The sequence below is a fragment of the Lycium barbarum genome, chromosome 11 (genome assembly GCF_019175385.1).
Source record: "Lycium barbarum isolate Lr01 chromosome 11, ASM1917538v2, whole genome shotgun sequence".
In the NCBI taxonomy this organism is placed as follows: Eukaryota; Viridiplantae; Streptophyta; class Magnoliopsida; order Solanales; family Solanaceae; genus Lycium; species Lycium barbarum.
The window spans coordinates 76,889,142-76,902,220 of NC_083347.1; the positions used below are offsets into that span (position 1 = coordinate 76,889,142).

General features: G+C 32.8%; 1 protein-coding gene across 1 annotated transcript; it reads right to left on the minus strand.

The window, feature by feature from the left end:
* Positions 1 to 10,456: 10,456 nt before the first annotated feature.
* On the minus strand, positions 10,457 to 11,855 carry LOC132618906 (zinc-finger homeodomain protein 9-like). Its single transcript, XM_060333902.1, has one exon. The coding sequence runs from the start codon at positions 11,662 to 11,664 to the stop codon at positions 10,654 to 10,656; it is 1,011 nt and encodes a 336-aa protein (XP_060189885.1). The 5' UTR covers positions 11,665 to 11,855; the 3' UTR covers positions 10,457 to 10,653.
* Positions 11,856 to 13,079: the final 1,224 nt, after the last annotated feature.

Consider the following 13,079-nt stretch of genomic DNA (forward strand, 5'->3'; position numbering starts at 1 on the left):
TGCTGGATGATTGATGAATTGCATTGTTGATTCGGTTGATGAATGAGATTGGCAGGTGGGCTGCTATAAAAGCAGCCAATGCTGTAATTTGTTTTCTAGATTTTCGACCTCATGAGGTTGAAACCAAGCCGAGATATTGATAATTTTCAACCTCATGAGGTTGAAATTGGAGTCCGGAACCAAAATGCCCCCCAAAAAAATATTTTGAACCAAAATACCCCAACAACAAAAAAAAGTTACAAAAGTACCCATAGCGCAGTAAAATACTGCGCTATAGCACTAACGGAGACGGAGCCGTTAAGTGCTATAACGCAGTATTTTACTGCGTTATAGAAGTACCAAATTTTTTTTTGTATAACGCAGTAAAATACTGTGTTATATAAACAGTACAAAAAAAAAAAAAAAAATTGGCCAACTTTATTTTTTGCAACACTTAGTGTTATTTTCCATACTTTGACCAATAATTAGTCGTGTGTCAAGATTCCGAAACGTCAATATTTTATATAGAACCTGATATTTTTTTCTGCGTACAATAATGTAGGCTCAATACATCAAGGATACGTAGACGTTCGGATCGTCATTTTAGGGGTTGAAAAGGTGTCCGAAGTAAGTTTTGTTTGAAAAAACTTAGTGTTTTTTTCATACTTTGACCAATGATTAGTCGTGTGTCAAGACTCCGAAACGTCAATATTTTATATAGAACCTGATATTTTTTTCTGCGTACAATAATGTAGGCCCAATACATCAAGGATACGTAAACGTTCGGATCGTCATTTTAGGGGTTGAAAAGGTGCCCGAAGTAAGTTTTGTTTGAAAAAACTTAGTGTTTTTTCCATACTTTGACCAATGATTAGTCGTGTGTCAAGACTCCGAAACGTCAATATTTTATATAAAACCTGATATTTTTTTCTGCGTACAATAATGTAGGTCCAATACATCAAGGATACGTAGACGTTCGGATCGTCATTTTAGGGGTTGAAAAGGTGCCTGAAGTAAGTTTTGTTTGAAAAAACTTAGTGTTTTTTTCATACTTTGACCAATGATTAGTCGTGTGTCAAGACTCCGAAACGTCAATATTTTATATAGAACCTGATATTTTTTTCTGCGTACAATAATGTAGGCTCAATACATCAAGGATACGTAGACGTTCGGATAGTCATTTTAGGGGTTGAAAAGGTACCCGAAGTAAGTTTTGTTTGGAAACTTTAGGGTGTTTTATTTTTTAAGATTTTGATTTAAGCGTGTTATTTTTTAATCAAGACATAACTTTATTTTGAATATAAATATAATTCTAAAAAATATAGGGATAAAAACTAGTTGTAAAGTCGTCAAACTTTAGATGGTCGTAACTTTGCGCTCGGACGTTCGTTTTACGCGTTTTTTTTTTTAACTTGCGTATTTTTTCGAGATCTATGCGGGCAAACCCCCATAAGGTAGTTTGGTCGAGCCGATTTTAAAAAAAACGTCTTTTATCCCATTCAATTTCGATTTTCCCCCAAATTGGCATGAAATTTTCAGTTTTATTTACTTATAAGATGGTGATACGCAATAAATTTCAACGTAAAAATCTTGGGGTAATGTAGCTGTGAATGTCAATTTCACTTCTACGGTTTCAATTTTTGAAAATAAAGCTGACTAATTTTCTCGACACATAAAGTTGACTAAACTAACCTTACAGTCAAACACTAAGTTTTATCAAACAAAACTTACTTCGGGCACCTTTTCAACCCCTAAAATGACGATCCGAACGTCTACGTATCCTTGATGTATTCGGCCTACATTATTGTACGCAGAAAAAAATATCAGGTTCTATATAAAATATTGACGTTTCGGAGTCTTGACACACGACTAATCATTGGTCAAAGTATGGAAAAAACACTAAGTTTTTTCAAACAAAACTTACTTCGGGCACATTTTCAACCTCTAAAATGACGATTCGAACGTGTACGTATCCTTGATGTATTGAGCCTACATTATTGTACGCAGAAAAAAATATCAGGTTCTATATAAAATATTGACGTTTCGGAATCTTGACACACGACTAATTATTGGTCAAAGTATGGAAAATAATACTAAGTGTTGCAAAAAATAAAGTTGGCCAATTTTTGTTTTTTTTTTGTACTGTTTATATAACGCAGTATTTTACTGCGTTATACCAAAAAAAAATTGGTACTTCTATAACGCAGTATTTTACTGCGTTATAGAAGTACCAAAAAAAATATTTTTTTTCTATAACGCAGTAAAATACTGCGCTATAACACTTAACGGCTCCGTCTCCGTTAGTGCTATAGCGCAGTATTTTACTGCGCTATGGGTATTTTGGTAACTTTTTTTTTGTTGGAGTATTTTGGTTCAAAATGTTTTTTTTTTTTGGCATTTTGGTTCCGGACCCGTCGAAATTGTACCCAGAAATTAGAATTTCGACCGCATGTGGTAGAAATTTAGCAATAATGATTCCAGATTTCGACACCATGAGGTCGAAATTCTGGGCAGCATTTTGAATTTCGACCTCATGCGGTCGATTTTTTTTTTTTTTTTGGGTATATTCTTTCATATTTTCGACCATACGCGGTCGAAAACTTTAAATAATATTTTTGACCGCATGCAGTCGATGTTTTTGATAATATTTAAGTAAAACATAACGTTTTCGACCTCATGCGGTCGAAAACTGTATTTTCATAATTTAGGTAGAATTTTTTTTTCAACTGCGTGTGGTCGAAAATTGTCGACCACACACAGTCAAAACAAAATTTCAACCTAGCTTTTAGCGACCGGGGCTTGAGGTCGAAAATTGGCCTTTTTCAACCGCGTGAGGTCGAAATTCTCTGTTTTTTTAATAGTGTGTGTTTGAAATAAATTATATATACTTAATTAGTCATACATGCTTTGCAGGATTACATTATTTTTCTAATCCATGGTAGGAATTTAACAACAAAATTAATCCAGCTCCATGCCAAGATGGAATCTTTGTGCTTCTATTTGCCTTCTATTTTCAATTGAATTGAAGAATTGAAGTCCCAAAATTTGGGATGAAAGGTACTAGCATGCATCACCTCACCTTCAAAACACTAATTGCAAGTTGCAGACTAATAAGAAGACCCAACCATGAATAGAAAAAGTATCAGAATCATCACCTAAAAAGTCCAAACAAGATATCGCCTTTCCTTAGACCTCACTACCTCAGTACATATGTGATCTATGTGCATGTGTTGTGTCCTCAAATATCGATTTCAACATCTTCCAGTACAACCCATCTCCTAATTATATTCCTCTCCACCAACTACTTTTTTTTTTTTTTCCGCGGATCCAAATAATTCCTCCCCACCTCCCACCAATGGTGAAATTAGAATTGTTACGTAGGATTTCAAAATATGAAACAATAAACATACGAATAAATAAGGAATTCAATTATAATATATATAAGTAATTTTCCAATGAAATGACACCGCTCGGATACAGGTGGCTTTGTCACAGACCTCCGCTTCCTGCCCAGTGTAGATAATATTTAGTTGAAGTTATAATAATGATTATTTGAAGTTGAATTTGAAAAAACAAAGTATTTGAAAGTTAAGTTATCTTTTGACGGACATGAATTTCACTTGAAATACTTCAAACATGTTTTTTAATTTTAAATTCTCTATTTGAAGTTAGAATAAATAATAAACGAAATAGTAAAACAGTGACTCCACTGAGTTGCAAACACTATTTCAATTTTTGCAAATAAATCTTGGTTTCTCGCTGAAGGGACTTGAAAGAAATTCTGTAGCGGTAATTGTGCTTTTACCATTCAATTTTTTTTTAAACTTTTTGACTTGTACTTTTGATCTCTTGATTAATAATATTTAATATTTACCTAATAAAATTATTAATTTTTGGTCCTTCCACTGACAATTCATTTTATAAATTGAACGAAATTTAATTGTTAAATCACGATCTACTAGTCCTTAATGAAACGAATGGTTGTTATCCGTTGTTATTTTAGCATGTCTACTTCGTTTAAAGTTTGAAGTTAATTAAAAAGTTTGTTATTTAGGGTGATCAAAATGTCACAACTGTACTAATAAAATGCTGAATAATTTACTTTTCCCAACATCATAATTATGACTAAAATCATAACTTCTCCAATTTAATAAGTCCATGGTTTGTGGTGATTAGCAAATTCGGAAGTATTGTGAGCACCTTCAGGTCTCATAATTTTGATTTATGCTTGTAAATTGTAATCACTAATGACTATTAACTAGATAAAGTAAACAATCGATCATTTCATTTGGGTAAAGAATATATATCCTCTGCCATATCATTTATATTACATGTACTTTCTTTTAGCCTGTTAAAAAATGTGCTTTCTCTGTTTTTGAAAAAAAAAAAAAAACAATTACGTTAAACTTTTTGTTTTACGTTTATTAACTATTTTTATAACTATAGAAATATTATGACTAGCTTGAAACAACATGTTTATAAAAACCCTTTTGGTATGTGTTAATTATTTTTTTCCTTTCATGTTTAGTTAAACATCATCATGTAAAATAAAAGGGAGGAAATAGTAAAAGATGATAGATCGTGTGTGTTTATGTCATCAGATCAGACAGCTATAACCCACCTTCTCCTCCAAAATTAATGAAAGGACCTAACGACCCATCACGCCATGTTTTAATTTTAGGTTGTTGAATCTCAAATTTTCTAAAATATTGAGAGGATATATATAAAAAAGTATCTAACCATCTTGCTGTAAATTATTTCTTGTCCACTAACTTGTCTTTTGAGCCGAGGTTTATAGAAAACACCCTTTCTAATTTATAAATATAAAGGTAAGATCTGCGTACATCTTATCCACTTCAGACCCTAATTGTGAAGTTATTTTGAATATGTTGTTGTTGTTGATATACTCTTTCCGTCCAAATTTATGTGGCACCTTCGAATTTTGAGATTCAAACCAATCACTCTTTGATTGTAAATGTTTCATATATCTTTTAAATATTTTGAGTTATCAATTATGTGACTTATAATACTTTTTACCTAGTATTCAAATATATAAAGTTTATTTCAAAAAACTTGAAGATTCCATTCTTGAATTCACGGTTGGAATTAATGAAACTGTTGAGTCTCAAAATCCAAATTGTGTTACATAAATTGGGATACAGAGAGTGTTTATTTAGAATTAAAAAAAAAAAAAAGAGGATATATTAAGATGCACCTCTCAACAAAACAAGATTAATGACTTCACCAATGATCCGTAAAATCGAAACGAAACCAACAACCTAGAGCTACAACAGGCCAGTGATGGACCTGACGGCTGACACTACTCTTTTACCTTTATAATAATTATTTGAGTGAATGGACTGCTTCCCTTAAAAGGAAAGTCATATCAGCTTTATTGCTAACTACTCCTAACCTAAGTTGATTATCTTATTAGTAGTACTTTTAGGGTTGTTTGGTAGAAGGTATAAGTTGGGATATCTCAGCACTAATTTTTATATTATATTTGATAGAAGGTATAAATTAGTTTCGGGATAAATTTATACCTTGTACTAAATATGGTACAAAAATTAGTGCTGGGATATTCCAGCTTATACCTTCTTATCCCACTTATACTGGGATTATTTTATACCATCTAAAAGATGGTATAAAATAATCTCAATAGATGGGATAAATTAGTCTCGGAATTATAATCCCGAGATAATTTGGACTATCTACCAAACGACCCCTTAATATATAGATTCCTATCAGCCCATGTAAATGGATAGCGTTTTTTTCCCTTCTAAATCAAGCACATTAAACGACTCTTTGAACATTACCCAAGAATGCTTAAAAATAAATCTGACATCATGCACTAACAAATAAGAATGACAAATTGATACTATTCCCTCATTTTATGCAGCACAATTTGTTTTTAATCTGAAAAGTTAATACATATTTTTTACATTTAAAAGTAGTTTAATTTTTAAGTTATTTTAATAAAATAATTTATAATCACACAAATATTTATGATTAATTTTAAATTATAATTTTTTTTATTTTAAAAATAGTTGAATGTTAGATCGATTCAAAATAATTTCACATCAACGGGAAGGGAGGGAGTAAAAAATAATTAAAGTACTAGCAGCAACTAACATATTTTCTAACAAATGATTGACCACCACGTCTTTAAAAGTGGTTATATTACCCTTTGCTTTTACACTTTACGATAAGGGGGTATACATACGGTCTTGACCCGTGAGTAGGGGTAGGCATGGTATTGTAGATATCGATTACCATATCGAAATTGAGATTTTTTATATCACGGTTTCGGTATATGATATTTGGTACGATATTTGGTATGCATTTTGAAAAAGTTTGGTATTCGGTACGGTATTCGGTATTGATAAAAAAAAATATTGAGATACCGAATATCATACCGAAGTATATAGTTACATATACAATTCATATATCTTAGTATTATAATACTAAAAAATATATAAACTAGTATTATTAGAAAACTAATGGTTTAAACTTTGAAACTTTGTCAACTCTATATTGATTTAAATGTCTTTTTTGTGTAATGATTTATGAAGGGGATTGCTTGTACTTTCTTTTGAATATTCTTGCATGTGTAAAGTGTTAGTACAATATAATTGAGACATTTTTTGAGTAGTCGAAGTCATAATTCTCTACGATATAAGTATATGTAAGTCGAAGTTGAACAAATTATGGTACCGATTTACCGTACCGCAAAATATCGAAACCGAACTTAAAAATACCAAACCATACCGAATTAATTTGGTATGATAATGGTATAGTAATTTTAGAAATCGAAAATCGAAATTACCATACCGAACTTTCAAATACCGTACCATGCCCACCCTACCCGTGAGCACTGAGCAGTAACCAGAATAACAATTGTTAAAAATAATTCCATGAAAAAAGAAAGAATAAATAGATCGGAAAAGGCTCAAATATGCGATCGAATCGGAAATGGATCATTTATGTTACTCGTCAATGGCTCATTTATGCCATCGAACTATCAGAAATGACTCATTTATATCCCTCATCAGTAGTTTGACTCATTTATGCCATTACCCGTTACCAAAATGACTCATCCATGTCATTTTTTATTAACACCGATTTTACAATACCAGATATGACACGTGGCCTCCAACTAGATTATGGTTGCGGGTGGGTAAGGTGTATGAGTCGGATTTTTTTATTAATTTGAGATTTAAAATTGGGCTGGTTTAATTAAACGACGTAGAACTCTAATTGGAGGCCACATGTCATATTTGGTATTATAAAACCGACGTTAATGAAAAATGGCATGGATGGGTCGGTTAAAAGGTATAAAATATTAATAAGTATTTATGAAAAACTAATATTATACATATAAATAATTATAAAATGTATGTATATAATTTATCGGTTTGGTTCGGTTATTTATTCAGTTATTTTTTAATAGACCCATAACCAAACCAAATATTATCGGTTTTGAAAATTTAAAACCAAATCAAACCAAACCAAATGTCGATTTTTTTATTCGGTTTGGTTAACTTTTCGGTTTGATTTTGATTTTAAGCAAAACCGTAAACAGCCCTACAAAACAATAGCATACAAAGAATCATGCTGCCCATTTAAAGAGGATTAAAAAAGCATTTGACATCAAAATTAATCATCTTATTTATAAGCATTGTTAACATGACAAAAGAATAAAGTAAAGTATTATGTAAAGTTGCATATGCATTAAAATAGTATATGTGGGAGCACCAAATGCATGTTACGCCACTTTGTGCTGCTTCACCTCATACACGGTCCGGAACTTTTTTAACCCAAAAAAAAAAAAATTGGAACCAAATTAATCCATTAAAGAAAAAAAATTAAAGTAGGCTTCACGCACAGAATCTGTACGTGAAAGGACCAAACTGTAACTTTTTGAGTTTGGTCCTTTCACGCACAGATTATGTGCGTGAAACAGGGTGCCTTTTTTTAAACTATCAAAATCATGTTTTTTTCATGCTTTGGGCAAAAATTAGTCATGTTTCAAAACCCCAAAATATCAATATGTTATGTAGAACTTAATATATTTTTTTGCGTACAATAACGTCGGCTCATTACATCAAGTATATGTAAACGTTTGGATCGTCGTTTTAGGGGTTGTAAAGTGCCCCGAAGTAAGTTTTGTTTGCTTGGAAACTTGTCATCTTTAGATCTAAGTGTCATATTTTATAGGGTTTTGATTTAAGTGTTTTGAAATAAATAAAAATATTATATTAAAAAATAATTCATCCAATACGAGAGGTTCAACCAAGGTATAATATATCTCATTCAATGCTCCCACTAAAGTTTGATCCCATGTTGTTAGCATAAAAAAGAAGTGAGTAAAAAAGAGAGGCTAAACCACCAAACCAAATTGGTGAATGTTACAAAGTAGACACTTTTTATATTTTATATTGTTCACTAATGCTATCTAACTCATTTTCGTAAATTGAATTTCGAACCTCGAAATTGACATTCAAAACATCATTACCACGAGATTAACATCTCGAAATAGATTTTTTATCATTAGATTTTTACTAGAGAAGAATGAAATTTTTGCACAAATTTGGGGCAAAATTCAAATTGAATGGGATAACGGGCGTTTTTTGGAAAATCGGCTCAGCCAATTGTCCGCGCAGATCTCCAAAAAATACCCAGATCAAAAACAAATCGGGTAAATCGGACATCCGAGCGCAAAGTTATGACCATTTAAAGTTTCGACAATTTACAACTAGTTTTCTACCTATGCTCCTGTCCTTATCTTTTATTTACGTGAGTGAAGAGGCACATGTATACCTGATGTAATGAGCCGATATTATTGTACGCTAAATAAATTATTAAGTTCTATATAAAATATTTATATTCTGACGTTTTATAACGTGACTAATCTTCGGTCAAAGTACGAAAAAAAAACTTAAAGATAATAAGTTTCCAAACTTACTTTGAGGTACTTTACAACCCCTAAAATGACGATCTAAACATATGTGTATACTTGATGTAATGAGCCGACATTATTTTACGCTTAAAAAAAATATGAAGTTCTATATAAAATATTTATATTCCGGTGTTTTGAAACGTGACTAATCTTCGGTTAAAGTACGGAAAAAAGCTTAATTTTGAGTTTGATTTTCAAATAACAAAGATGACAAGTTTCCAAGCAAACAAAACTTCTTTGGAGCACTTTACAACCCCTAAAATGATGATCCAAACGTTTAGGTATACTTGATGTAATGAGCCGATGTTATTGTACGCAAAAAAATATATTAATTTCTATATAACATATTGATATTTCGAGATTTTGAAACATGACTAATCTTTGCCCAAAATATGAAAAAAAACGTGATTTTGATAGCTTAAAAAACAAAAGGGCACCCTGTTTCAAGCACAGAATCTGTGCGTGAAGCTTACTTTGTCCTTTTTTTTTTAACGGGTCAGTTTGGTTCCATTTTTTTTTTTTTTTTTGAGTTAAAAAAGTTCCGGACTCTCTCGGACAAGAATTATAGGTTCCCTCTCTCTATACTCTGACGCATTGCCACATAAACAAGAATTTTTTAATATTGCGTACATGCAAAACTAAGGTATAATTGCACATTTGATACCTCAATTATGTAATAAATTTTGACTTTGATACTTGTGTATGAGTATTTAACTTTCAACTAACCAAAATGCGTGTAAATCCCCTTGAATAAGTTAAAATTCTAACTTATTGTTAAAACTATATATATTGCCTTCAAAGTACAAAGTAAAATTACAAATTTAATAAAATAAATGAACAGAAAAATGATTTAACAGTTAATACTTGCTTAATGAAATATTACAAACAATCAAAGTAATAACTTGTCAGTATAAGTAGGCATAGGCATTTAAACATAAAAATTGTGATTTCTGAAAAAAACAAACAGTATTTGAAGTTAAATTGGAAGAAGATATTTAGAGATTGAAGTTAGTTTTTAGACATACATTTAACTAGAAAGAAAAAGTTTGAAATTTTGTGAGTAGAGGAGATTTTTCACTAAAAAACCGGCATCTTAAAAATAAAAACAAAAAAACAAAAAAAAACAAAAAATCAATCCAAACATAGTTTTGAAAAAGAAATTTGGATTTAAAAAAAAAAAAAATCTATGAACAGTGAAGTTAACGCAGCCAAACAAGAAAAGAGAAAAGTAGATGATGCAAAGTAAAAGGAATAAGCTGATCATGTCATAACATGTACTCCTTTAATCAATCGTAGTCATTAAATCGTAGTTTGACCGAACACGAAATTTAAAGATATAAGGAGTTTAATTTACTAACATCTAAATTGGAACTAGAGTAAAATAGGGAAGAAGTGTTAAGAAGGAAAGATTAGAATTAAATATCTAATTAATTAGCATAGATGCAGTGTCATTGAGGAAAAAAAATGAACAAAGTAAGCTGCCCATAATTAAGAACATCGGAAAAAAATTGCCGATAATTAAGAACAATCACTCCAGGGTTATTCTCATCAAGCTGAGCATTAATCAGACGAAAACAAGTTCATCAACATTTTGTTTTTGAGATGTGAATCTAGATTAATCCTGCATAAAGAAAAGAAAGAAATAACAGTACCAACATCAACATTTTTTTTTTGTTCTAGATAAAATCCTAATTTATCCATCCGCCTACCTAAGTTCAAGAAGAAGAAGACGACCCATTAGTAACAACAACATGAGCACTGACACTAATATTGTTGATAAGCGGATGATGATTTACCCCTTCGTCTTTGTTAATGTCATTTCTACTACTAATACCAAAATCAATACCGTTAGCATTACCATTGCCATCATTGTGTTGATCTTTTCTTCCAAAATTGTTCTTGTTATTATGCATCCATACTTTTAAAACACCCTTCTCCACTCCAATTTCGTTGCATAGTTTGTTGATATTCTCTTCATCTTGCTTCTGCATTCTCCATCCAACTCTCTCTGCAAACTCCAGCATTTTCTCCTTTTGATTCTGCGTAAATTTCGTCCTGAACCGCTTTCGAGTACTCCCATTTGGGTTTGACACAGTAGTAGTCAGCCCAGTGCACAAAGCATCTCGCGTACTGAAATTCGGGTTGTTCTCAATGGGTCGACCTGACAACCCGGAACTCAGTGCAAGTAGCATGTGAGGTGCAGATGGGTAATAAGCTGAGGAGATTGGTGGTGGAGACGGGGAATTCGGGTAGCTGTGGTGGTCCCCACCAGGCAGCGGGGGCTGCGGGTGGTGCCGGTGGTGAGGCTGGAATTCCAGAGCCGCCACGGGGGTGGTTTCTTCCGGCTCGCGGCGGTGGAAATTCTGGTGACAGCCGCACGCCGCGCATTTTAGCGAAGTGGGGTCGGTGGCGGTTGCGGTGGAGGACGGCATGAATTCACCGCAACCGTCAACGGCGTGGCCGCCTATGGTGGCAGCATGATTTTTAAGACATTCTTTGTAAACTACTGCGACAACAGGTACAGGATGGTGATGAAGATAAACAGGATTGTTATTATTATGGCGTTTAAGGACACCATTAGTAGTTATGGAGAAAGGTTTAGTATTATTATTGTACTGGATTTGAGTAGTACGTGCTTCAGTTTCAGCTTCTGGGGTTTTCACTATGTTAGTGGGTATAATAGTACTAGTGTTGTTATTGCTCAACTCCATGATTGAGAAAAACATACATCTAGTTTAGCTTTACAGCGTTTTCTCTCTTTTTCTAAGATTTGATCATTAGATTTAGGGTCAAGATGAAAAAAGAAAGGAAGAGTTTGTTTTTAATTTTGGGTTGAAGATGATGAGGAGAGCTAGGAGCGGAGAAAGGGACTGTAGATAAGAAAAGATGGACGGTGGTTTAATTATTTGTGGTGTGTCTGGTTAACAACTTGTGTTTTTATGACCTTTTTTCTAGAGTCCGGAACCAAAATATCCAAAAAAAAAAAATATTTTGAACCAAAATACCCCAATAAAAAAAAAGTTACCAAAGTGTCTTTAGTGCAGTATTTTACTGCGCTATACAAAACTTTCTCTCACCTATAACGCAGTAAAATACTGCGTTATAAGAGTCCGTCATTTTCAATAACATCACATTTTCACTCCTCTTTACGTAGTTTAGCCGTATATTAATCATGCTTTGAGATTCCGGAACTTCAATATTTTATATAGAACTCTAGTTATATTTGTACAATTAATAAAACAGGCTCAACACAACAAGAATACGCAATACTTTGGATTGTCATTTTAGTAGTTGAAAAGTGCTCGAAGTCCTTTTTTATCTGAAGACTTGTAGTCATTAGCTTTAAGTTATTTATCTTTTAGGGTTTCGTCTTAGTTTTAAATTAATGCTTAACTTTATTTCGAATGTGTCACGTGTTTTTTTATTATCAATTTAGGATGTGAAACTATAAACAATAATAAAGACTATGATAATATTTATAAATATGCAAAAAATAGATAATATTTACGATAAATTGTACAACACTAATGTATATACACTATCGAGGATGGGTCCCACATGTAGTATGCCGGAGACTATCCCTAGGCCTAAGGCTCATACCATCCCCACTGCCCTCGCCATTGTCTCCATCGCCCTTTTTCCTCTTAATAACCGGGCGCTCCAAGTCATGATCATCTTCTCTTCCCCTAGCCCTTGCGCCCTTAACTAGAATGTGCTTCTTCTTGGGATCTAGTCCCGTTGGCACGCTCAGAACCTCAGGCTGAGCTGGGTCTGGAAACTCGACCTCTTCCTCGTCGGGAGTCGCCACCGCAGGCGCCGAAGGATGAACCTGAAAAGTATATAAATATTAGTACCATTTCTTATTTATATTGAATACATTAACGTTATTTATTTAATCAAACCTGTGTGTCAACGGGCGCCTGAATAGGCTCCTGAGATGGGTTTGTAGGCTCCTGAGATGGGTGTGGTGGTGAATATAAGGTAGTCTCTTAGACGACATGCTGTTCGAAGTCCAAGTAAAGGTTATAAAAATTAAATAAATATTTACCTTATATTGAATAAAATTAGTTCTAAGTAAAAAACTTACATGCGCCTCGGTAGTCTCATGAGAAGACACCTCTGCCTCGGCAAGCTGATGAGA